At 45.1% G+C, this 24,035-nt stretch overlaps 1 protein-coding gene across 5 annotated transcripts in view; it reads right to left on the reverse strand.

Moving 5' to 3' along the window:
• ADAMTSL3 (ADAMTS like 3) overlaps positions 1-24,035 on the reverse strand; it is a 152,857-nt gene that overhangs the window by 34,498 nt on the left and 94,324 nt on the right. For all 5 annotated transcript variants that reach the window (XR_013539021.1, XM_072982133.2, XM_072982132.2 and 2 more), the window contains 8 exons: positions 22,802-22,959; positions 21,609-21,720; positions 17,778-17,916; positions 15,114-15,164; positions 10,920-11,124; positions 9,770-9,917; positions 8,635-8,719; positions 1,732-2,021 (listed from right to left, as the gene is read on the reverse strand). Coding sequence is in view for 4 of the 5 variants with exons in the window: in XM_072982133.2 (XP_072838234.2) it covers positions 1,732-2,021; positions 8,635-8,719; positions 9,770-9,917; positions 10,920-11,124; positions 15,114-15,164; positions 17,778-17,916; positions 21,609-21,720; positions 22,802-22,959 (1,188 nt within the window). In the remaining variant the exon portion in view is untranslated. The remainder of the gene's footprint in view (positions 1-1,731; positions 2,022-8,634; positions 8,720-9,769; positions 9,918-10,919; positions 11,125-15,113; positions 15,165-17,777; positions 17,917-21,608; positions 21,721-22,801; positions 22,960-24,035) is intronic.

Below are 24,035 nucleotides of genomic sequence, written 5' to 3' on the forward strand. Positions count from 1 at the left end.
TTTTTAATGATGTAAGCCATCTTGGGTCCTTTTTTGGGGGGTGGGGGGGAGAAAGGCAGCGTAAGGATATTTGAAATAAATAAATGAATAGAGCCACGGCTCAGCTCTGCTCTTTGACTTGAACACCCAACAGCTCTGACAGTCTATCCTGAAGAAGGGAGAACGCTCACAGCCGATGAAATTGCTGGCAAGGTCAGGCTAGCCATCAACTTCAACAGGGCACAGATGACATGGGAAACGCTTTTGAGGGATGATGCGGCACAGAAATGACATCCAAAAGGCTGTGCCATTTCCTACAAGACAGGGAGAAGATCGGAGCCTTGGGAAGACCAAACTGCAATCCGGGCACATATTCAGTTCTTAAACTTAAACGTTTTCCTATAGAAGCCAATGCGGTTTTAACTGTGGCCCCACAGTCAGGTCACACGCTGCTCCAGATGGTTCATCTCAACTTGAACAGAAATCTTCCCAAGGTCTCAAGACGAGGCATCATCCTAACACCCCACAGAAGCCACATGCAATGATTCGGTGTCTCCTAATTTATAACAGCACAAGCGTTAACAAATGAAAACAGTTAATTTATTACATTTTAATAGAAATGGGTGCTGTCCAGTAAGCCATTACCGTCCATCAATGTGACATTTGCCCGATGGGCTTTATTAATTAAAAAAAAGGTAAAGAAAACAGACACTGTCAAGAAAAGGGGGACATTTCTTAGCAACCTGGAATTTAATCATGGTCAAGAGGACCTACCTGCCCTTCAACCGCAAGGACTAGCCAGCAATTTGAGAAATTTATTAAGTGCCTGCCCCCAAGTAGTAATTTCAAATGAATGATGTCCTTATTCATGAGCTCAACAGCCTGAGAAATGTCATTTATATGAAATATATCTGAGAGAAGGAGAAGCAGGCAGGTTTTGTTGATGCGGCTCTGTATTTCGACCCCGTTACAGGAGTCAGCCTCGCTTTCAACACAGTACTGCCTGTTCCTTGTGTATATAAGCATACCGGCATAGGCGCACGTGTGTTCCTTGTAACCAAATATAATACAAATACGTCAGGCCATGTTTCAATGCCATATTCTCCAAAGGGCAGCGGTTCTCCTTGGTTTAAGAGGGGGCATTTCCAGACACCAGCTACCTGATCTTTTCAGCTGGAAATGGCAGGAATTAAATGTGGCATTTTTTTGGCAGATAAAGTCTCTAATAAAGAATTATGGTCTCTGCAAAATGAATATAGAGTAGGACCCTCTAACCGCAGGGTTCAGTATCTGCTGATTCGCTTATCTGCTGGCTGAAAATACTAAATGAAAAACCTCAGAAATACCCATTGAGATGTATTTCCAGGGTGTGTTTACCAGGACTGGACACTAGAGGGAGCCAGAGAACACGCAATGTATAGCGTTCTGTATTTCCACGTTTTTCCGCAAGAAGGTTTGGAACCGATTCCCCAAACGCCACTAAATAGTTCAGTTATACCGCTTTCAAATTTCTGAAAAGACATTGCTTGCACAAGAATTTGGGAAAGTTACATTCTCAGGTCATACGTTCTAGAATCTCCAGCCAGTGTGGACACCCCCCCCCAAAGTAATCGAAAAAAAACTTCCCCAAACACGAATTTTAACTGAAAATGAATTATATTGCTTTTTATTTAATGACTCGCATCTTTCATGGCTGTTTGCTATGTTGGGGGGGGGAGAACTTTATCAGCTTAAAAGGGGGAATAAAGTTACCTCCAACACAAGTAGCGGAGCAGGGGGTGAATCCGATGTATTCCCAGTCATAGACACCGTCCTCCGCCTCTTCGGGGTGTGAATAATCTGGGAGGAAAGGGTCAGGATCGCCGTCACAGGACTGCAGGTGACAACCGCGTTCGGACGCCAGTTTGGGCTCCTCGCACTCCTCCTCTGGAAGCTCCACCTCAGTCTGAGTAAATGCGAGATAAATACGGCACTTCACTTCACGCACCTGAATCCCGCGGCCACAAGATGTACTGCAAGGAGACCAGGGCCCAGGGATAAACCTGCAATTAAACCACAGCATTAAAAAATCGGAGGAGCGCAGCAGAACTATAAAAACATCTTCCTTTTATTTCTCCAGATCAGTGACAAGAGCGGTTCTCGGGGTTTCTCCATCACCCTGGAAAATGGGAAATTGCAGTCAGCATCTGCATTAGCAGAAGGAGGTGGTCCAAGCAATACTTCCACACTACGAAGCCCCTCATGGGTCTCAAACCAGCCTGGCTCTCCACTCCAGGGGTCCCCAACTTTGGGCCTCCAGATGTTCTTGGACTTCAACTCCCAGAAATCCTGGCCAGCAGAGGTGGTGGTGAAGGCTTCTGGGAGTTGTAGTCCAAGAGCATCTGGAGGCCCAAGGTTGGGGAACCACTGCTCTACTCTCTACCCTGACTTGGAACAGCTGCGCAAGGTCGCAGGTGGAGAGAAAAATCTTTGCATCACCTGCCACGTGACAGGGCCACCCAGACTCTGGAACTCCCTCCCACTGGAGGCCTGGCTGGCCCCATCCTTGCTGTCCAATATTGGCCAAAAAAATATTTTTGGATGCTCTTCCAAGTTTTTTTTTTTGGGGTGGTGGTGGTGGTTCTTTTTTTGTTTGCATAGAAGAGAAGAGGGCAAAAAAACCCCTTCTTCCTCACATTTGCTCAGCTGGAAAAGAATACCCCGGACTCAACCGGCTGCAAACGAAACCCACGACCCTTCTTTCAAAAGCTTGCGGCCAAAATTCTGATTATATTTCAAAAGAGGGAGGGAGCTATCGCAGCGAAACTCAATTAGCCCATTAAATATATATATATAGTTGCAGTTATCTCACAACGGCCAGGGAGACATTCAAAATATGCAGATAATTGCAGGTTTAGATAAAATGGGAGCGCTCTTCACAAAAGGGCCCCATCCATCACTCTTCCCAGCATGAGGGGTCCCTGTGAATGGACAGAAATCAGGCAGCAAAAGCCTTTGAAGCGACTCCACTCAGAAGCAGCGAAGGACAGATTGTTTCCTGCAACACAGAGAGGTGGAAGGTATGTGGCTGTAGGAGAGGGGCCTGCTTCCCTCATGGCAGAGCCGGACAGACCGGCCATAAGAGTTTGGGCCAAACACAGAGGGTGACACCATAGGTAGAGAATCCTCCAAACTAAGGGGCTTCTCGGTATACAGTCCCCATCATCTTAGGCTGGCCTGCACCATGAGGATAGCTTACTGGTGGCGGGCATGGCCAACCCAGAACGCAGCTGGGCCACTGCACTCCCCTCGGCAGTGGTAGGAAGGGAGAAAGCAGGTGGCCCCACGGCAGACGTTTCAGGTGACCTTGCTGGCTTTACGTGAGAACTCTGCTAGGCTGAGCACCCCATCTCTCAAAGAAGGGTAAGACACACAAAGAGTCCTGGTGGCTTTCTCTCTTTCTGCTCTGCTTCAAAAGCCTGATTCCACTCCCATCCTGTCCCTTTCTCTCTGATTCTGGATGGGCACCAAGATACATTGGGATGAAAGACGTCTTGGAGAATACAGTGGACCCTCAACTTACAGACGGCTCGACTTACAGACTTTTTCGAGTTACAGACTTCTCTGGCCGCAAAATTTAGATTCGACTTGCAGCCGGAGAATCGACTTACAGACCAGAAAAAATCCAAAATGGAACAAAAATAGAATAAAAACTGCCAGTTATGGGATTAATCAGTTTTCAATGCATTGTAGGTCAATGGAGATTCGACCTACAGACTTTTCGACTTGCAGCCACCATTCCAATACGGATTAATTCCGTAAGTAGAGGGTCCACTGTATTGCAAATAAGAACCCACAATGGATACGAAATAGTTGCAGAAGGAAGAGGGGGGGAGACATCAAGAAAGAGGTGGGGCAACAATTTTATGTTTCTTTCTATTCTTGTTTCTTCTGTTTTCCCCTTCTTGTTTTTATATTTATTTGTGCTGTGGGGGGAGGCCTGCAACAGTCACAACGGTCACTAATTAGCAAATAAATAATAAGACAGTCTCTAAAACGATTGTTTCCTTAAGCCAGGAACAATATTCTCTCCTGGCTTCCTCTCGGGAAGCAGCCGATTCCGATGCCTGAACGGACAGACTTCTGACCAAGCTCAGGAATGTTTTTTAAAAGGTGAAATTGTATTGACAGCAATACGCCAGCCGTTGAGAACTCGCCACATACGTTGGGGGAGCTGAATGCACGAAGAGGATCCAAAAATAACGTAGGATGAATTCTTTTGAAGCTTTGCATTTCTCCCTTTTTTTGTGTCCTTGAACCACAGAACAAATTCATTTACAAAGAAAAGACAGAGAATTCTAAGCATTTTTTTCCCTTGACCCAGAACAGCCTATATGGTCATTGGGGTTTTTCCGGCTGCCTGTTTAGCATCTGGCTTTTTTATTGCCCCACAAGGGCAAGTTTTATTTAAATCAATCAATAAATGGATATAAAATCCAATTGTGCGATTTTATTTCTGCCCTTGGGCACCTGCCCATAGGATTCAGACCCGTCCCCTTTCAAGGCAGGAAAGCATGGAATCCAACATTAAAGCTGCAAATCAAAATCAGGGAAGAGCTTAACTAGTTGCTTTTATTTTCCTTCCTCCTTCCAGTAAGGAAGGCAATGAGGACATTCTTTGATAACAGCAAGTTAACGAGAGAGAGCTCCATCTCTTTTTTTTTCTGGTGTAATTCTACTCAATGATTTTTAAGAAGAAAACTACCTGGTTACAGGCGGCCAGCTTTGCGTGGTGCCGCTTCATCTCTCTTTGTGGTGGGTGTCAAGAGAACAGTGAGTGTGTGTGGAGAGAATGGTTGCAACAACATGCTGGAGCTAGTTGCATTCAGATTTTTCCATGTAACTAAGAGTAATGGCAGTTACTTTTAAGAAACAGACGGGAAAGAGTTACTTTTAAAAATGCAATTATTATAAATTATACCCAGTATGGTGCACTGGGTATAACCTAGGATTGTAACTTGCAGTCTGCGGCCCCCGCGCTTGTCGCCTCCATGTGACCGTTCTCGAAGCAGTGTATCCCCCACAACCCACTGAGCTCATACTTGCAAACCAACCACTTATTCCAATCACAAAACAAAGCACGCTGAATGCAAGGTACGTAGTTGAGGAAAATTGCATCCTATGACAAGCCAGTCTTTCCTCCCTCGGAGGATCACATCTTCTAAAAATGGCAAAATCCTTTGACTGGCTAGACCCGGATAACATCTCGAGATTCTCAGGAGTAAGATGCAGCTGCCAGCCAAGCCACTCTGGCGTGATTTTGAAATATAGGAGCATCTGAACAGAAATGGTGCTCAGACCCTCCTCATCACAGAGCGTTCGGGTTTCTAAGTGGTTTTTGCAAGCAGTTATTAAGGTAGGGGAAAGCAGCTGAGGTCTCTATTTCTTTAAGCTTATTAAAAGGAAAAAAAGGATGTGCAATCTTTTTATGGAAAGCTTACTGAAAATCCCCCTGTAAATAAAGAAGGCTCGAGGGAGAAACATTTATAATAATGATGGGTATCAACTATCATCACATTCCACCAGTAAAAACCAGAAAGGTTAAACTTCCATTTTTCTTGGCTTAGCTTTGCAAATAGTCTTTTAAACACACACACACACACACACACACACACACACACACACACACACAGAGAGAGAGAGAGAGAGAGAGAGAGAGAGAGAGAGAGAGAGAGATCCCACTATTTTTGTAATAAAATGCATTTTAAAGAGACTTTTGGATTCAAGTTATATAACATTCAGGTCTACACCCCACTTCCCAATGCAGAACAGGGCAGAAGTATTTATCTTCATTATGTTATCTTGCCATGTCGTTATTCACTGCTTGTTGAAACGCAGCTGCGTTTATATCCCCCTGCATTCAGTATGAACTAAAACAGAAAGACCAAAAGCTTTTTTTTAAAAACCCTGATTTTTTTAAAAAAAAGAATGAACTGGTAGCTGGATTTTCATCTTGTGGTTTCTGGTAATATGTATAATCTAATGTCATTTTTAAAAAATATAGTCATCATTTACCAGGGGAAGTGCAACATTCATCTTAAATCAGAAATTAGCTCTATGTAGAGTTAAAAAAAAGGTGGGGGGAGAGAGAGAAGCATTTAACAAGAGAGCTGGTAAGAAATCGTGGCAAAGTCTACCTCCAGGAGTGCTCGGGGCGGGGGGGGGGCAAAGAAAAATGATGGTAACTGGAGCTTAGAAAAGTGACGTTTTCAACCACAATAGTCGGAATCCCCCAACCAGCATGGCTGCTGGTGACTGTGGTCAAAAAATGTGCAAGTTCTGGATGCCATTAGGCAGTGAGACAAAGCTCTGCCCCTGTCAAGGGGTCCCTTCCCCAGGAGAAAGGCAGCCTGCAAAGGACAGCAGGACTGGGAAACCGAGTCACTCATTGTCAAGTCAGACTTAAGTTGCATCAACAACTCAATTTAGACTCAAATCGGGTTTCTGTCTTGTTGTTGTTGTTTTTCCAATGACTCTGGACTCAACTTGCAACTCGGAATCTCCCTCTCCATCCCTCCTTTTTTTTTCCCCCCCTGGGGGAAAACTCGGACTTGGGACTGGGTACCCAAGACTCAAGCTTGAGACATGGACCCAAAGTCTTGCCAACAGCACCCCTGCAGCAAACCACTTCTGGTCTCTGTTCAACCCCAATTTGCAAAATCAAGGAATTCCAACCCCGGACGCGTGCACGCTCGCTGGCTTTTCAGCGAGAGAAATGCTCAGGATCAAGAACACCTGCTTAGAAGGCAGCGCCGGGCGTGAGCCAGACCTTGACCGCCACCTGTTTACATCCATGTGCCAAGATCAACTGGACAGGGGAAGAAAAACAGAGGAGACCTCTAGCCACATCCTGCAGGGCTTGGTCACCAGTGTTCTTAACATGTAGAAAGAACACGGACTTTGCTAAATGTTTAGAGAAAGAATACTGAATACTGACCTCATTTGAGTTTTCTGGCAGTCCTACCTAATTCTTTTTTTTTAAAATACTGTTCAAGATTATTTGGTACAAATGTAGCATATTATGTGGGCGTTATCTAGGAATAGCATGTGGTCATTTATCCCAAGTCAATGATTCTGTTTTCATACCAAAATCCCCAAAGGCTCAGCAAGAACTTTTCTAGCTTGTAAGGGCTTCATCTCCCCCCCATAAAATTCAGAGGTGGGAGGGGGGGAGGAAACCCCTACCCCGCCCCACAATTTCAGATGAAAAAACCCACCCCAAGCTCTGAAAATTTTCGTGGTTTGTGGATCATAATTGCCACCGCTTCGAACTGTGCCAAGAAATGAATTGGGAACTGATGCAGCTGTTGTTAACGTGGGTGTAATACGCTCTCCAAAATTAGCATTCACGTATACCCTAGACTCCTCGTTCTGGACCCGTGGAAGTTACCGGATACACTCCCAAAAAACAAGACCTACACAGAGTACATGGCAGTTACCAAATCTTCATGGAACAAACTGCAAGCGTGTTGCAACGTGACGAGGTCTCGGCTTCCCAGGAACAGACAAAGCGAGGAGATCTTATTTGGGGGGGGGAATCACCCCTCCCAAAGGATCCCAGCCAGCACAGCCAAAATATACAGCTGCCGAGTGAACAAAAGGACATTTTTTTTCATCTTTGGGAAGAGATACCACTCGTTCACAAATCTAAGTTAAGACAAAGTTCTCCTTTGCCTATACAGGGTGGCCGGGTCAGCAGCACCCCACTCGTGAGATTTCACGAAAGCGTGAGACCACAGAGAGGGCCCTAGTGGGGATTGTAGAGCTACAGGCAGCAAGGCTGGCAGGAGAAATCCCCCACCCATCCACCCAGATTCTGCACCTTTGTTGTCAGGTCTGGACCTGCAAGAATTCACCAGAGTTCCACTCTCCAGAGGGCAAATGGGTCTACTATCAACAGAGCAAAAAATGCCCAGGACTGAGAAGAAAGCCCGTGGGTACATGCACGCCGACCCCTCGTGTTGCTTGGAACTGGGGGCCCCCATGCTCTCTAAAGCCACTTCACCTACAACCCCCCCCCAAAAAAACTTTCTCCTACCTTGAGCTAGGCATCCCCACCTAGAGACCAGAGAAGCGCAGAAGCCTGCTGAGACCTGGTGACTCTACGTACACCTGAAGGAAGTTGGTTGGTTCTGAAAGCGTCTTCAGCTAATTCTAACTGAGATGCCTCTCCTTGACTAAGAGCGGGTGGACAAGACGGTCCGGATTGTGGGGAAGGATCTCTACGTAACTACACCCCCACACACCTATCTCTTCTGCTTCTCTTTTCCATGCCACCTCCGCCCTTCACAAAAAAAATCTCTGGTTACCGTTACAAGAGTCATTCTGAACCTCAATTCAACCAGCAAAATATATCCTGGAAGAATATTTTGCACAGCTCAGAAAACCTTGATCGTACTTCTGAAACATATAATTCATACACTTTTTCTTCTTCTTCAAGGAGAATTGCTCAGAAGAACCTGAGAATTGAGCTGCAAAGAGAGACCCAGCCCAAGAAAATTCAATGGCCAGATGACTTGGCAGGGACTTAACGTCTTTACAAACAGTCAGGAAAATGCATCAGCCGCCGCCTATATTATATAGGAGGGAGAAAGGGGGGGGGAATGGAAAACTTACGTTGGCTCTTCAGAGGCGGTTCTGATCTCCTCCATTTCATGGGCCTGCTTAGACCAGGGCAGTTTTGCTTCAACAGGGTTTTTCTCTAGAAAAAGACAAATGCAGAGGTAAATGCACGGGGCCCTTCACCCTAGTTCTCAAGAATTCGGAGGCTTGAACCGGGCATCTCTTTCTGTCGGAATACCCGTAAAAATTTAAAAAACAAAAAAGGGAGTCAAATGCCAGCTGCAGGGCTTGAAACCTTGAAAGCTATCAGCTACGAGAGCTCTGTGAGGTCCCTATTGAAAAGAGACCTCCCTTATCTTTGGCTTAGAAGTTGGGGTGTTTATGAACACTCTAGAGTTCAGGTTGTTATCCTTTCCATTGAAAGCAGAAGCAGTTCAGCAGAGAAAGGAGAAATCCAGCCAGCAAGACTAGAACTGTTAGCCGGAGGCTGATGCTAAATGCTGCGGGGAGACAGGACAGGATGGGTGCCTGGGCTAGCCCCAAACATTTTTCTGCCCCCGTAAAAATACAGGTTGGTGGCCTTGACAAAATTCCCTGCGTAGAAGCCGACTAGACAGGACTTCACCACCGGTCGTGAGACTGCAGCCTAGATGTTATGAGGTGGTTTCGGAAAGAGGTATAAGTAGGTGAGCAAAAACTATGGATCGCCCCATTTAGGCTTCTGTTTTTATGACACCGCTGCATGTTATTGCATGAATGCTGTGTGCAAAGAGTTATACTGTACAGCAAGACTGCCATATCCGGGGGTGGGGGGATTAATCAGTCCCAAGCTCCCCAATGGATGCAACAAAACATGGAAGTATTGAACAGGATATAGTCTCTGCCTCCCTCTAGTGGCCAGCTCTGGTAAATACATGCTGGAAATATATATCGGTATTTCTGAGGTTTTATTTAATATTTTCATCTAGCAGATAAGGGAATCAGTGAATACGGACCCCATAGATGGCAGGGGGTTTCCTACTGTACATAGATGATTAGTTGAGAGTGGATGTAAGAGAGAAGGGAGATGATGAGAGAGAGGTGAGAATCCTTTGCACCAGTAAAAGAAATTTTAGCACTTGCCCCATGCTCTTTAACTGAAGAAAGGCACCTTCCTCTCTATCGAACCGCATAACCCTGTTCCGGTTACCTTTTGGCTTGTAGCAAGGTACAGGCAGAATGCATTCTTCTTTGATATGGAGTTTAAGCTGAGGATTGCAGCCGCCTGTGTGCTGCCCACGGTGGTCGATGCACAGCACCACGCGGTAACGTAACCCTTGGCCGCAGGTCACGGTGCACTGTGGGAAATGACACACCAACACAGGCACATAAAGGATATCGGCCAGTTCAAGAGTTTTCAGCTGAGACCAACCAGTCCGACAGGAGTCAATGTGGACTGATAAGTTTCCATTTTATTATTTATTTTAACATAAACACAATAATTTTTTTTTTTAAAAAGTCTAAATGGAGACCTCTCAAGGTGGCCAAATAATCAGTAAACTGAAACAGGTAATAAAACGGCAAAGAAAAGAGAGAAAAGACTATGAAACCCTTCATTCAAGACCAGTAGATAATAATTCAGACAACTGCAGTAATGAGGTGAACAATAAATCATTGCATGTGAACTTGCTGATGCTTTCGTGAGATAAGTCAGCATGAGATCTACAGTCTCTTTATTCAACTTAAGTTTCATATGACCACACTTTTCAAACACTTGAAAGGCTGTCACACAGAGGAGGAACAGAATCTGTTCTCAATCATCCCAGAATGCAGGACACATTATAACAAACTCAAGCTACAGGAAGCAAGACTTGGGCTGAAACTCAGGAAAAAAGCTTCCTAACTGTTAGAGCAGTACGACAATGGAATCAATGCCCTGGGGAGGCAGTGGGCTCTCCAGCGCTGGAGGCCTTCAAGAGAAAAACTGGACCATCCTCTGTCCGATCTGCTTTGATCGGGATTCCTGCCTTGAGCAGAGGATTGGAGTCGATGGCCTTTGAGGCCCCATCCAACTCCATGATTCTATGTTTCTGAAGCCTTAATGTTGTTCCCCATCAACATAACTTTGCAACTTGGATAGATCCAGAGGCACCGCATTTTGCAATATGGTTGCAAAAATGTGCAATATTTGCACAGTTTGCAATATTTGCACAGTTTGCAATATTTGCACAGTTTGCAATATTTTTGTATAAGAAATTAATACTTTTTGAGACACACGGGGAGAGAGAGAGAGAGAGAGAGAGAAAGAAAGAAAGAAAGAAAGAGAGAGAGAGGTATACCTTCTCTGCCAGCTACCTTACCTGTGACCATTCCAGAGCTACCCATTTAGGGCAATCATACAGATTGCAAGCTTGCATCACCTTAGGTTTGGGGGCATACATGCATTTCCACTCTTCCACTTGCAGGATCTCCCCGTGCATGGTTTCCTCCACACACACGAAACTTCTCCTCTGAATTCCGCCCCCACATGAAACCGAGCAAGACGTCCAAGGGTTGTGTTCCCAGCTGGGTGGAAAGGGAGATTTTTAAAAAATAAAAATAACGAAACGCATCCCCTTCTCCTCCTGGTTCTGAGACACAAACCACAATGAAAACAACAGATCTGTTTCCCCCACACACCCCTCCGCCCCTTCTTTTTGGCCCTTGATACTTAATATTGTCAGTAATCAGACGCTCCGTTGAGTCCCAATAGCGCAACGGCAAATTGGTCCAAAGTTGATGTGCTGATTCCTGAGTTCTCACAAATTCATCGCTTTAAAATCCCGGTGGATTAGGGGGATGATTCTTCCCATACTAAATTCTGGATGGAGCAGAAATCCCTTCCTCTCTTAAAAAATAGGGCCCCATTTGCTCTTAATTTTCAGCCACTTTTTTAATGACTTCAAGCCAAAGTCATTTGCCCAGGGTAGAACTTTGGAGAAAGATTCTAGAGGGTAATTTTTTTTTTCTTGTTGGAGAAAAAAAAAACAATAAGACTTAGAAATCAGCGATGCTTTCACATAAAGTTTTCACTGCACAACCTCCAAACCAGATTTTGTGGTGCTGGTTCCAGATGTTTTCACCTTCCCTTGCTAACTATCTCCTGTTTTCCCACTATTTCTCCACCACCACCACAAAAACCCATAAGGATAGCAGTGATGGAATATTTATTTATGCATCTCACTTAATATCCCACTGACGTCCCGATGTAGGAACCATAGGCAGATTGCCCACATTGCATCTGTCATCCAGATGCTTCTAACCTATGACAGCCCTATGAATAAATGGCCTTCAAAAGGTCCTGCCATTCACAGCCCTGCTCAGATCCTGCAAACTCGAGGTTCTTTATTGAGTCTCTGGATCTCATGTTAGGTCTTCATCTTTTCCTACCGTCTTCATTTTTCCTAGCATGGTTATCTTCCCCCGTGTGTCTTCTCTTCTCATGATATATATCCAAATTTTAGTCATACTGCCTTCTACAGAGAGCTACAACTCGATCTAGAATCCACTTATTTGTCAAATATGTCAAATCCAAATGGAACTAAAAAACACAGTAAATTACAGTGTCAAAATGAGAGGTGGGATAGCTTAGCGCAGTGGTTCCCAACCTGGGGTCCCCAGATGTTCATGGACTGAAACTCCCAGAAGCCTTTTCACCGCCAGCTGTGCTGGCCAGGATTTCTGGGAGTTGCAGTCCAAGAACCTCTAGGGACCCAAGTTTGGGAACCATTGGTTTATTGGATTGAAGTGCTCAGTCTCAGAGGTGATGGCCGCGAGTTCAAATCCCCACGGAGACAGTTCAGCCAACATCACATGGAGCATCTTCGGTTGATGAGATTATGTGCCCTGGCAGTTGCATGGCTCTGGACAAGCTACATGGGGGCGTGTGTGGGGGGGGGTGTCCCACAGTACCACCAGAAAAGGGATTGGTAAGCCACCTCTGACTGCTGTGCCTAGAAAGCCCTAGGAGATGGTCATCATTGCTTGGAATCCCATCTGAAAGCAAGTCATTCTAATTAATTATTAAATTAAGAAGCGTATAATAAAGATCTTTAAACAAAGAAACATCAGCCATCACTATGCAGTGTCTGGAGCCACCATGTAATAAATGGTGGCTTATCTATAGTTCTGCTCTATTCAAATGAAGTACATGTTTTATTCCCATTACTGGTTTGATTTTTTTAAAAAAGTAAAAGAAAATGCACACACACACACAGTTTTAATCAATGCATGTTTTCTGCTGGCAGAAATCAAGGCAAGAAAACCAATATTTAACATTTTAGTCTAAGACATATTTAAATATTACAACTGTTAACAGCTCGGAGGGAGAAAAAAATATATACGGAGCAACTACATGGGTTGACATGAGCAAGTGTATCCCTCTTAAAGTCCTCATTGGGAGAAGCAGAGGTACAGTAAAGAAGTCAAATACAGAACAGATGGAGCAGAAACCTATAAATCCAAAGGTAAATTTAAATAACGGCTCCCAAAGATGTAGGGAGCAAGTCAAGGAAGGCTCAGTCCCTGACATAATTCATGTAACTCTCCACCCAGAGTAAATTAAGCACATTATACACAAACCAAATGTGAAACTTACAGTCTACAGAGTGTTGACACTCAAACCAAACTTACATGATCAAAACCAGGCAACAGAAAGACTAAAGCTAATGATTTCACCATCGTCATGAAGATGCATGTGCTCATCTGTTCCGAGCCTTTCATGAACTTCAACCAAGCGAAACAATCAATGTGTTAAGAAAGGATGACGAATGTGAGAAGTGTTACAGCAAACGTTGGCCCCATCAGATCTAGTAGCCGGAGGCATTTCTATACTGTGCGCAAGAGTAAAAAAAATTCTGCACAACAACAGGTTGCTTTCAGGCAGGGGTACCTGTGGCAAGGAAAAGGGGACGCAGCTGGAACGGGCGCCTTTGGACTGAATGAAGTTCTGATGGAACATCCTTGGGTGTTCTCATGGCCCCAGACTGCAGATTGGCCTGACGTCCCTGGAGTCATGGATCAGAGGTGAGAAATCCACAGCAGGTCCTTTTCCGTGGTGGCACCTGGACTCTGGAACACTTCCCACAAGGACACCCGGCCAACACTCAGTTGGTTATCTTTTTCTTAGGGTGCCACTGAAGGTCAGCACCCTGGTTCCATCAGCACCAGCACCGCCAGTTTCAGCCATGGCAACAAATGGGTTGGAGAGGCACGTATTCTGCACCCTGCCTTATCCTCCATCTACCTCTACCCTGAAGCACCAGCAATATCTGGACAATAAAACTTATCTACTTGACTGACGTAGAACATTTATAGGCCACTTTTCAACAGCTCTTTACAAAGCGCTGGCCGTAGTAGCTGGCAGGGCAAGGATGGCCAAGACGGGAAACTGGTCCAAGACCTCAACCCCCTACCAACCTCCTGCAAACATTTCACCGCCATTAGCGGTGTGCGGATTTGTGCACTACCTAACGCAAAGCACTGTACGCAGTGCTAGTCACAGAAGTGTTGATGGTCTGCATTTTGTGCAGCTGCTTTTCTTTCTCTGGTTGGTTTTAAAAAATAATGCTCCATGTCTGAAGTTCCCAGAAGCACGTTCCAGGGTGGGTGAGAGGAATGGCAGGCAAGACAGTCCCGTAGACGCTTTCCAGAGTCGGCGCCTGACAAGGGATCCGTCAACACTCCAGCAAGCCTGAATTGCAGGAAGCCGTTCCAAAAGTTTTCAAAGCAGTAGGCGTGTGTTTGTGCGTGAATGCACACATGTTCATGTGTGTGTGTGTGTATGCATGTAGTGTGGGGGAGGACATTTATCCTGGGGATTTCCCCCTTCCTATTTATTCCAAAAGCATTCTCCATCTGTTCAAACAGGCCAGTGGCGTGCTTACAACTTAAGCCAACGTGCTTCTCTTTTTAAAGACCTGCTTCCCTACACTGGGACTTTCACCCCAGTTCCTCGTTTGACCGACGAAGGCTTTCCTAAACTCCGTAGGGCCATAAAAAGGAAGCTTGCATACAGACCTGCTCTTAATGAACAGCAGGTGTCCAAGGGATGGGCTGGGACGTGCAGTCAAGCTCAGGACAATGGTGTCAAATGCAGGCTGCGTGTGATTCCACCTCGTGTTTCAAGAGCTGACGCCAAGGGCTCTGGGGCACCCTTATTCCCAATCCCCTGCACACCTCAAGAGTTGGAGGAGGCAATACAATGCTAAGGGCAGACCTGGGGCGAGCCTCCTTTGAGCCAACAGATTCCAAGGAGGCCGGCAGGATAGCTTTTCCAAATGCTCTCCCACCTCTTCCGGGGTGGAAGGGACCCTAAGGGATCATCAAGTCCAGCCCCAGTCAAGAAGGCCCTGTGGGGGGGGGAATTGAACTCCCAGCCTCTGGCTCCACAGCCAGAGACCCCTAAAGCACCGAGCTATCCAGGAATTTTTTTAAAAAAATGAATATAGTGTCCTATCGTATCAAAGGAATAGTCATCATAACAGCAAGCCATGTCTCTTAGATGTCATACATACCGAGGAAGTGGCTGGAAGTGATCATACGGCATGATTTCTTTAAATCCATCACTGTGAATAAAACAAGAAGATGCAGAGTTATAGGCTGGAGATCAGGTTATATATTTGCATTCCTAATATCACGCACATATTATTTCTTTGTTAAAATATTTCTATCCTGCCCAGGATCTTAAATTTTCAGGTCAGGATTGCAAGACAACAAGGCAACATCAAACCACTTAAAACATGTGCTTACTCAGCAAATTTGGCAGCATCATTGGCAGCGATGCTCAGCTCATTTCCTTGTCAAATTAAAACTTGGTTCTTCGCTTAGGTTTTAGAGCCTAGAAAGGACCACAACTGAGTAGTGAATTTCTGTGCCTTGTTTTACCTTGTGGAATAGTTTTAAATTGTTTTACAGTTTACCTATTGTTGTTGTTTTATTTAGGAGCTACATAGGACTGCACTATTGGTCACCAATAGCATAGTTAGAAAATGCTGTTTGGACCAGGGACATAGCAGTTATCTGAATCTTTTCTTGCTAAGATTTCCTTGTATCAGCAAAGAGTCTTGCTTTCCCCTTTATTTAATTTCCACTTCCTTTTCTGGGCAGGAAGCTGCCAAATGCTATGAAACTGAATGCCCGTTTCTGCTGAATTCTAAGCAGAAGAGTTGGCACGCTGAGCAGGAACTGAAGCAATCCTGCACAGGATGGCACTTCTCCAGTGTTCTTCAAATCCTGCACAGGAATGACAACGTTCTCAAATGGAATTTTAATAACCCCAGACCACTTGACTTGTCTTCCAAGAAGACAAAAACTCACCTCAAAACATCCAGAAAAAAATCCCACAAGATTTCTTAGAAGGAAAAAAATGCAAAAAAAAAAAAAATCTCATAGTGAGAACGGAATAAGGGTTTTATTCTCAATTGTACTGACATCAAGAGGGTGTGACCTTCATATATGGGTTCTGGCCTCCAACCCTTGGAATCTCCACTCAGCATAGCCACTGGGCACCCTGGCTTGGTATTTCCAGGCCTGTGGTCGAAATTTTCTAGTCTCCCAGTCTAGCTCAAGCCCTCAGATGGCCCCAGAGAAGTGTCCTTGGGGATCCTGAATGAGAGGTGCAAGGGCCCGGCCTCATCCTAACACCGACGAGAAAGAGGAGTGAAAGGAAACCAAGCAGGAGGCTCATCCCCAAGCATCTTAGCACCCCCATTTTTATACTGTTGGTATAAGTGGCAAACACTCAGATTGCATCGCCCTCCTCCTTCGCACCACCCCAAGTCTGCTTCCAAAAGGTTCATCAATCTTTTAATGATCTTATATTCGATTTTTGCCAGAGTGGGTGTTCCGAGCATCCTGGTTTTGAGGGGGTCACCTCGATCAATGATTCTGTTCAGTGGGGATTAGAGGAAACAGGGAGGCTTAGTGGTAGGAAAGGAAATCCACTGAAAATGTTTCCTTTTCCTCCTCCTCCTCCTCCTCCTGCTTGGATAGATCTCTGGCTCTGCCAGCTGGCATTTTAACGTGAGGTTCTGGGCTAGATACCACAGTGTTATTTTAAGATACTTTAGCAGAGCCAGGAAACAGCACCAGACGGCCCAACGGCGAAGCACGCCTTAAATGTCACGGTGCAACTCAATCCAGTCTATCTACACTGCTGCTGCTCGCTGCAGCTTCCAGGAACTTTGGCAGCCATGCGCATGTGGTCTCTGCTCCACATGCGCCTTTTCCTTCTGATGCACTGCATTGCATTGACTTGTTTTATTGCAGCCCACGACCAGCAAGCAAGCAAGATGTAAACCTTGACATGATGTCCAAAAGGACAGGAAAATGCCACCAGGCATTGGTTTCTGAAATTGTGTCACCCCCTAGAACAGGAGGCAAAGGCAACAATGTATGGCCTTCAAAATATTCAAGAGGAACTCCAGATCCCATAGTCCCTAGCTGGAATGAGCAGTGGGAAAGCAGAGGTTTACAAAAGTGTCAGTCAGGAGGGCCACACGGCCCCCACCCCCGTTGCTTGACGAGGAGCTGGCAAATGCCCCAAGCGCCCAAATAATGTGACCATCTTGGACAATACACGCCACGATTGTGGGACAGGGAGGTGGCTTCGGCCACCCTGCTCTAATCAGCAAAGTTTCTCAGATCAGACCTGAACACCTCTGAGACCTTGAAATGCAGAATTCCTTCCTGGATCTCTCCTCTGTGGAACAGAAAAGCAGGCCGGATGCCGCGAGACCATCTTGGCAGGATATGCTCTGAGGTTTCATAATAAACATGCCTTATATATTTTGCATGTGCGTGTGTGTTTGTGTGTGCGTGTGCATCGGCATAGGATTGGGAAGTGTGCCTCCGGTTTTAATCCCAAAATAAACCGTCTCATATATCAAACGTCTGGGAATTATTGACCTAGTGAGGAATAAGCCAAGTTATGTAAAAGGCACCGGCCAAGCGAGGAATGAGAAGTGCTGCTTATGTTGGAAACCAGCGACACGGCGGTTGTGATCCGGCAGAGATGATCTGCGCATGATACGCCAGGCTGATGGGGGAATTCTGGGGGTTGTAGTCCAGGAACACAAATCTGCACCCCTCGGTTATAAAGATGGTCCTTTGGCAACTATAAACAAAAAAGGACTTAGATGTCAATGCCAACCACCCACAGAGTCGCTGGCGATACATACCTTGACGGACACGGATCCATGTTGCATTCTTTGAGTTTTGGCTTCGGCTTCTTATTTTCAGGATAATAATGGCAATACTGGTCGGGCACGACGCGCTTCGAACGGATGTCCATACACTCCGCAGAGTTCAACTGATAACCTTCGATGGAAAAAGTGGGGGGGGGAGGGGAGGATATTAACGATGTCAGGGTAGGGGCAGAAATATTAAGAATCAGAGGCACACCCTGTCCAATATCTAACCAAGTTTTTACACTGGTGTAATGCAAGCGTGGCATAACTCTCACATGTGCATTGCTGCTCGTTAAGAAATCAGCACGGGCATTTTTCCTTGGCACGCAGCCTCTAGGCTCACTTCCTAACGGGTGGCCATTTGCCCCAGTTGTGTTACACCGGTGCAGGCATAACCAAGAGGAATTTGGCCGTGAGCTCATAGATTCCTGTGAGAAATCGCTGTGATGATGTCTCTCCTCTTCCCTTCCGTTCTCTTGTACACCCATCCCATTCAGACTCCTTCCCCATCAAGACATACGGCTCGGGTGGGTACAGGAAGGGCAGCCCCCTTTCCATACCGTGTAAATCCGTCAGGTGCACCAGCAACACTCGACGCCTAGAGATTTTCAGACTCAAAATCTGAGATCAGGAGATGTCACAGAAACAGGGCGGTTGGATAGGAGATGCTCTCTGGTGCGGACACTTGCAATCGCCATCCTGCTGAGCCCGGGAGCCCTCCTTCAGAACCTCCTTCAGAACCACTCACCGTGATCGTTGTCTCCGTGTCTGGAGACCCAAGGAAACTTAGCAGTTTCCTGAGACTTCACCTAAGGAGTCACAGCCCTGGCAGACCCGAATCCCTTATTTTTTGCCAAAACCTGGCAGCACATGGCCACCAAAAGCAAGAAATCCCATCTCTGTTAGACAGGTTCATCCCTTTGAAACAAGGAACAGAAGAAGCACGACTAGAGAAGCCTGGAAGCCTTCAAGAACTGCTTTAGAGTTGGCCCTCGCACCTCCGGGCCACATCCCGCCAACAGTACCCAGCTCTCAACATGCCCTCAGGCTGTCTACAACTTTGGAGGGGGGGGAATAATAATAATAATAATTCTGAGCCATTGGAATGTGCATAAACATTTCACAACTCCCCCCCCCCCAGAAGCAGAGCCCAACGACGTGAGAGGACTTGTTTCCATCAAGCGAAGCCAGAAAACTCTTTATGCCAACACTGATGGAAGTTCCAAAAACTGCTGGCTGTATTTATCCCTCCTACGCGGAGTAGGGCACTGAAGTGTCTCTGTCACTCAACGTTGGGGGAGGGGAAAAAAAGATCACACATCTTTTAGAACAGAGGAGTGGATTTGCAAACTACAGGACAGGGTTTCACAGTCTTTAAAGGCCTGTTAAAAGTACAGCAGCTGCAACAGCAGCAGACAGAACCGACAAAGGACAGGGGCAGACCCCACACGACCATCCTCCAGTTACTCCTAATCCCTGTTACCACTGCTTATAAAATCATTTTACTGGTTTGGATCTCAGCTTCCCTTCTATGCATGGAGCAGAGTTCGTGTGCCTCTAACAGAACTATGACACTAACCCTTTCCTTCTCTCTGGCCATCTGCTCTCCTGGGGGAGAAGTCCGGGAATGAAATGAGGGTTTGTATTCACAAAGCAAAGTGTGCTGCTTATATACTACCCCATAGCACTTAAAGCATTCTGTGGGCAGTTTACAATTCAATTATTCAGGCTACGCACTGCCTCCCTGGGGAGTTGGGTGCTCCATTTAGTGAACTTAGAAGGGTGGAAGGCAGAGTGAACCTCGAGCTGGCTACCTGGGATAGAATCCAGGTTATGGGCAGAGTTTTGGCTGCAGTATTGCAGTTTAACCACTGTGCCATGAGGCTTACTGGCTCAGTATGAAGGTGTCTCATAGTGCAAGAAATATGGGCTATATGCTTCACCCTCTTAAGAACATGCATGCATACATGATTTTTTTTTCAATAGTTGCAGATGTTCCCCCATTCCTTTTGACATCACAAGGGCCCTGCACCCTGTCATCAGCTGTCGGTCGTGAAATCTCAAGGACAGGTAGAGGTGGTCACCTGGCAACCCTAAATGGCATGGAAACAGTGAAGAGACTCACTGTATTAATGCAAACTGCCTTTTCCTAGTTTTTAAATGGATTCCCTTCAAATATGAATCCAGAAAGTCCCAGTGGCTTAAGCAGATGGACCGTACAAAACCAGCAGGCATCTCTCACATCACCTGGATGTATTTTGGTCCATTTTTGCCAGGGTTCGCCTATGGCCATAACTGATGGTAAGGCAGAGGCTGAATCTCAAACTAACACGAAACCTACTGTAAATGTTATTGAGTTCTGGACTGCGAAAGAAATAACAAAACAGGGAAATCTTCATAAATGCTTAGGGTACAGAGGTATAGTGTGCTTGTGCACATCTCTGCACTAGTCACGGTGGCTTTACACCCACGTAGCATCACAAAAGCTAGGCTACTTTTGCAGATTAGTCAAAAGTTTATGCATTCTGTGGTTCCGAGCAGCCCTAGAAACAATTTAAAAGAGGAAGCTAGAATCACGAAAAGCACGATCCAGAAATACCACCGGGCTTAACTTTACCGAAACCACAAATATTTTTAACAAGATTCCTTCTAACAGAGCAATGGGAGTCAGAACAGGAAGCAGGAACACACACACACACACACAGAGAGAGAGAGAGAGAGTAAGTGAGAGAAAAGACACACTAAGAGCCACAAATTTGAAGGCTGTGAATTCAGCTGTTGCTCTCATGCCTGAGAGGAAGAGGTGAAGAACGCTTAAACATATAGGAGAGAATCCTCACATGAGACTTCAAGAAAGCCAGAAAAAAAATGCAAAACTATAAAGAAGTAGGAACCAGAAGAATAAAAATCCAAAGTTTAGTGAAGAACTCAAAACATTCTGTCAGAATTCTAATAATACAAGTAATGGTAATAAACCTTCATTACTGCATATCAAAGTTTTCAAGCATATCGATGGGCCAAAGTCTCCTGACATACAGCAAAGAGAACTATAAAATTACACATGAGGTCTTGGCCGTGGGTATTAACAACGCCGTGAGTAAGCTCTGCTGAGCCATCAAAAAGCTCAGGAGAACAGAGCAAGAACCCTAAAACACAGAATGTAAATATTGAACATTTTAACTGTTTATTTAAATACAGCTGCCTTTTACGAGACACGCATGCTCTCTGAAAGCTTTTACGAACTCCGCCGTGGAGAATATGAATGTGCAGGCGAAGAGAAAACAGTTTTCAATTATTGTCCAACCAAATGAAGAGATAAGGATGGTTTAGACACTTAATTTTCTCCCCTCCGCCCCTCATTTGGTTTGCAAAACGAATACCTCCAAAAAAAATATCCAGGTCATTTGTATGGAGGCGAACGAATGTGGACGGAAGCTGACAGAGAGACAGCATCACCTCAGCCAGGAAGCATTTCATGGGGTGGGAACTAGAAGAACAGTCCACGGGATGGTGGCTCCTCCAGAGCATGGGTTGACTCTAGCGGCAAATGTATTGCCCTCCTGCACTTTTTCCAAAAAATGCAAACAGGGAGGAGTGCTCCAACACTGGAGGCATTCAAGAGAAATGTAAGACAACCCCGTGTCTGATCTGCTTTTATTTGTATTCCTGCCTTGACCAAGGGGTTGGACTCAATGGCCTTAGATGCCCCTTCCCAGTCCATGATCCTAGGATCCTAGGAACTCACCATTAAAAAGCTGCAGATACACCCCTTAGGAGTGAGCAACCACTGCGCACTCTCCCATCACCGCATCCATTACTCACCTCCTCCGCAGGTGACAGAGCAAGGGAAGAAGTCGGTCTGTCTCCACTGGTGACTTATCGGTTGGTAGAAAAAGAATTGAACGGTGCTGTCTTTGGGAACGGTGTACCTGACCTAAAAAGGAATCCCATTTCAACTCAGTTGTATACCACCCCGTGCCAGTGCTTTACGGTCCGCTAGAGTATAACTTGTGTACAAAACAGGGTTCAGAAAGCCATGTGAAAAAATAAACAAGGGGAACCTAAGAATGACAAAGGGAGAAAATCTGAAGTACTACAGAGAGAAGGACATTTGAACTAGAAATCTCTGGAGTTAAGAGATTAGGCTGATGTTGGCTTTAGGAATTACACACGCACACACACACGCACACACGCACACACACACACACACACACACACACACACACACACACACACACACACACACACACACACACACACACACACACACACGAAAACATGCACCACCTCTCCTCTCCATGCATGTTCTCCCACCTTTCTGGTCTCAGATTATCCAGAACCTGAAATTTTGTCATTAAAAATGAATTTGCAATTTTCTACTCATCATTCAGGAATAATCTGTTATTGTTTAGAAAAGTGAGGTTTAAAAAGTGATGCATTAATAATACAGCACTAAAGTGCCCCCTCTTTAGCTACTTTTTGAATCTTTTTCTTTAATATTCAACAAATGGAGGCCCACCCACAAATCACCCTCCCCCCCCCCCAAAAAAACACAACATTTCAGGAGCCTCTTCTGTCTGGTTTTGGAACCTGTTATTTTGCATTGGCAAGGCAGTAGTAATATGAAAACCGGGCACGGAGGATCAAATAAAAAAAAACGAAGATAAGGTTGCATTCCCTTTTGAGTACAGATGAACAGGAGAAGGATAAATCTTTGCACGGATGAGGCAAGCACTGTGCAGAAGTCTTGTTGTAATTATTTATGTGCTGAACCTTGTTTTTAGGGACTGAATTCAATTAAAAAAAAAAAAAGCTATAATCCATTTTGCAAAGTTCATTTGACCTGAAAAGTGGACTACAAAGCTGTACATTAAGTAACACTTAACTAAGCAGAGGGCACCTTAATAAATTCTAACCAAGCATCTCCTATTTTTAAAAAAATAACTTTCAAACGGAGCTATTTTTGGTGTTTTGGCATAGAGAACGTCGACTACAGAGCGAAACGGACATCTTACCTTGATAATGAAATCTGCTCCCAGAGGCCCTGGGATTTTCAGAATTTCTCTCTCTGAACCCTTCTGAAATTCAACCGTAGTGTTTTCAATGGCAAACGTTCCGGACGCACCAAAGCTGTGTTCTCCGCTCTCTCCCTGGAGCGTCTTTGATTCAATCACTGAAAGGGAAGGAGGAGCTGCGTGGTAGAGTTCTCTCGGCAATGACGGGTGTTTGCAAACCATCCATCTTTACTGGTGGGGAGAGGTTTTGATTCCTTTCGATGCCAACCAGTGCAAGATTACTTTAAAAATTCTTTACATTTGCATTAATTTTACTTTTTTAAGTGCAAGGTGAACATAGTTAGAGTCATGCCTTAAAAGGACCTTTATATCCCTCTGGAGATTGGTTCCAGGTCCCCTCCTGTGGATACTCAAAACCGTGGATAATAGCAAACATGAGAGGGGGGCATGTTAAAGGAGGGGAACGAAAAAAATATTTTTGCATACATTACCAGAACTGGCCACTAGAGGGTGTGAGAGACCATGCTATGTATTCTTCACTAGCATGGTCTCTGGACCCCTCTAGTGGTCAGTCCTGGTAATACATGGGAAAATACTTTTTTTCTGGATTTTTTTGTTTTAATATTTTTAATATTTTGAGACTATGAATACGTGAATCTGCAGATACTGATCCCATGGATGAGGGGGTCCTACTGTGTCTGTGTAGTTAAGCTGGAGGGAAATCTTTAATTCATTATGGTTGTCAAGCGAGCTTTAATTCCCCTGAAGAACAACATTCCCCAGCAAATATAGCAAAGAGAAAGTGAGTGAGAAACAACAACTTATTTATCTGCATGAAAGATGCTGGACCAAATTTATCCTTGGTCTAATTCCAATGAAAGCAACAAGCTTGGAAGTGAGGGAACGATCCGCCCATTGTGTCTAGACACAAGTGTACCCAAACAGATTTGTTAAAAAGAGCGGGTGGGATCTGTCCCATTTCCTTAAAAACAGCATGCTTCAATTAAATAGGATCTCCAGCCCTTTATAATCTTTAGGAGATAAAGCCATTGCACTGCTATAAATAACAGAAGCAGGAGGCAGCATTTACATCACAGCATTCTTTATGTTGCCCCCACCCAACCGTTAGCCAACTTCCGTTTTTTTCCCAGCTGGCTTTAGTATTAATGAGCTTTGATTAGGACATGCCACGTCTGGACTTAACACAGAACTGCGATGCGTTCTTAAAACCAAA

The sequence above is a fragment of the Pogona vitticeps genome, chromosome 12, assembly GCF_051106095.1.
Source record: "Pogona vitticeps strain Pit_001003342236 chromosome 12, PviZW2.1, whole genome shotgun sequence".
Taxonomy (NCBI): domain Eukaryota; kingdom Metazoa; phylum Chordata; class Lepidosauria; order Squamata; family Agamidae; genus Pogona; species Pogona vitticeps.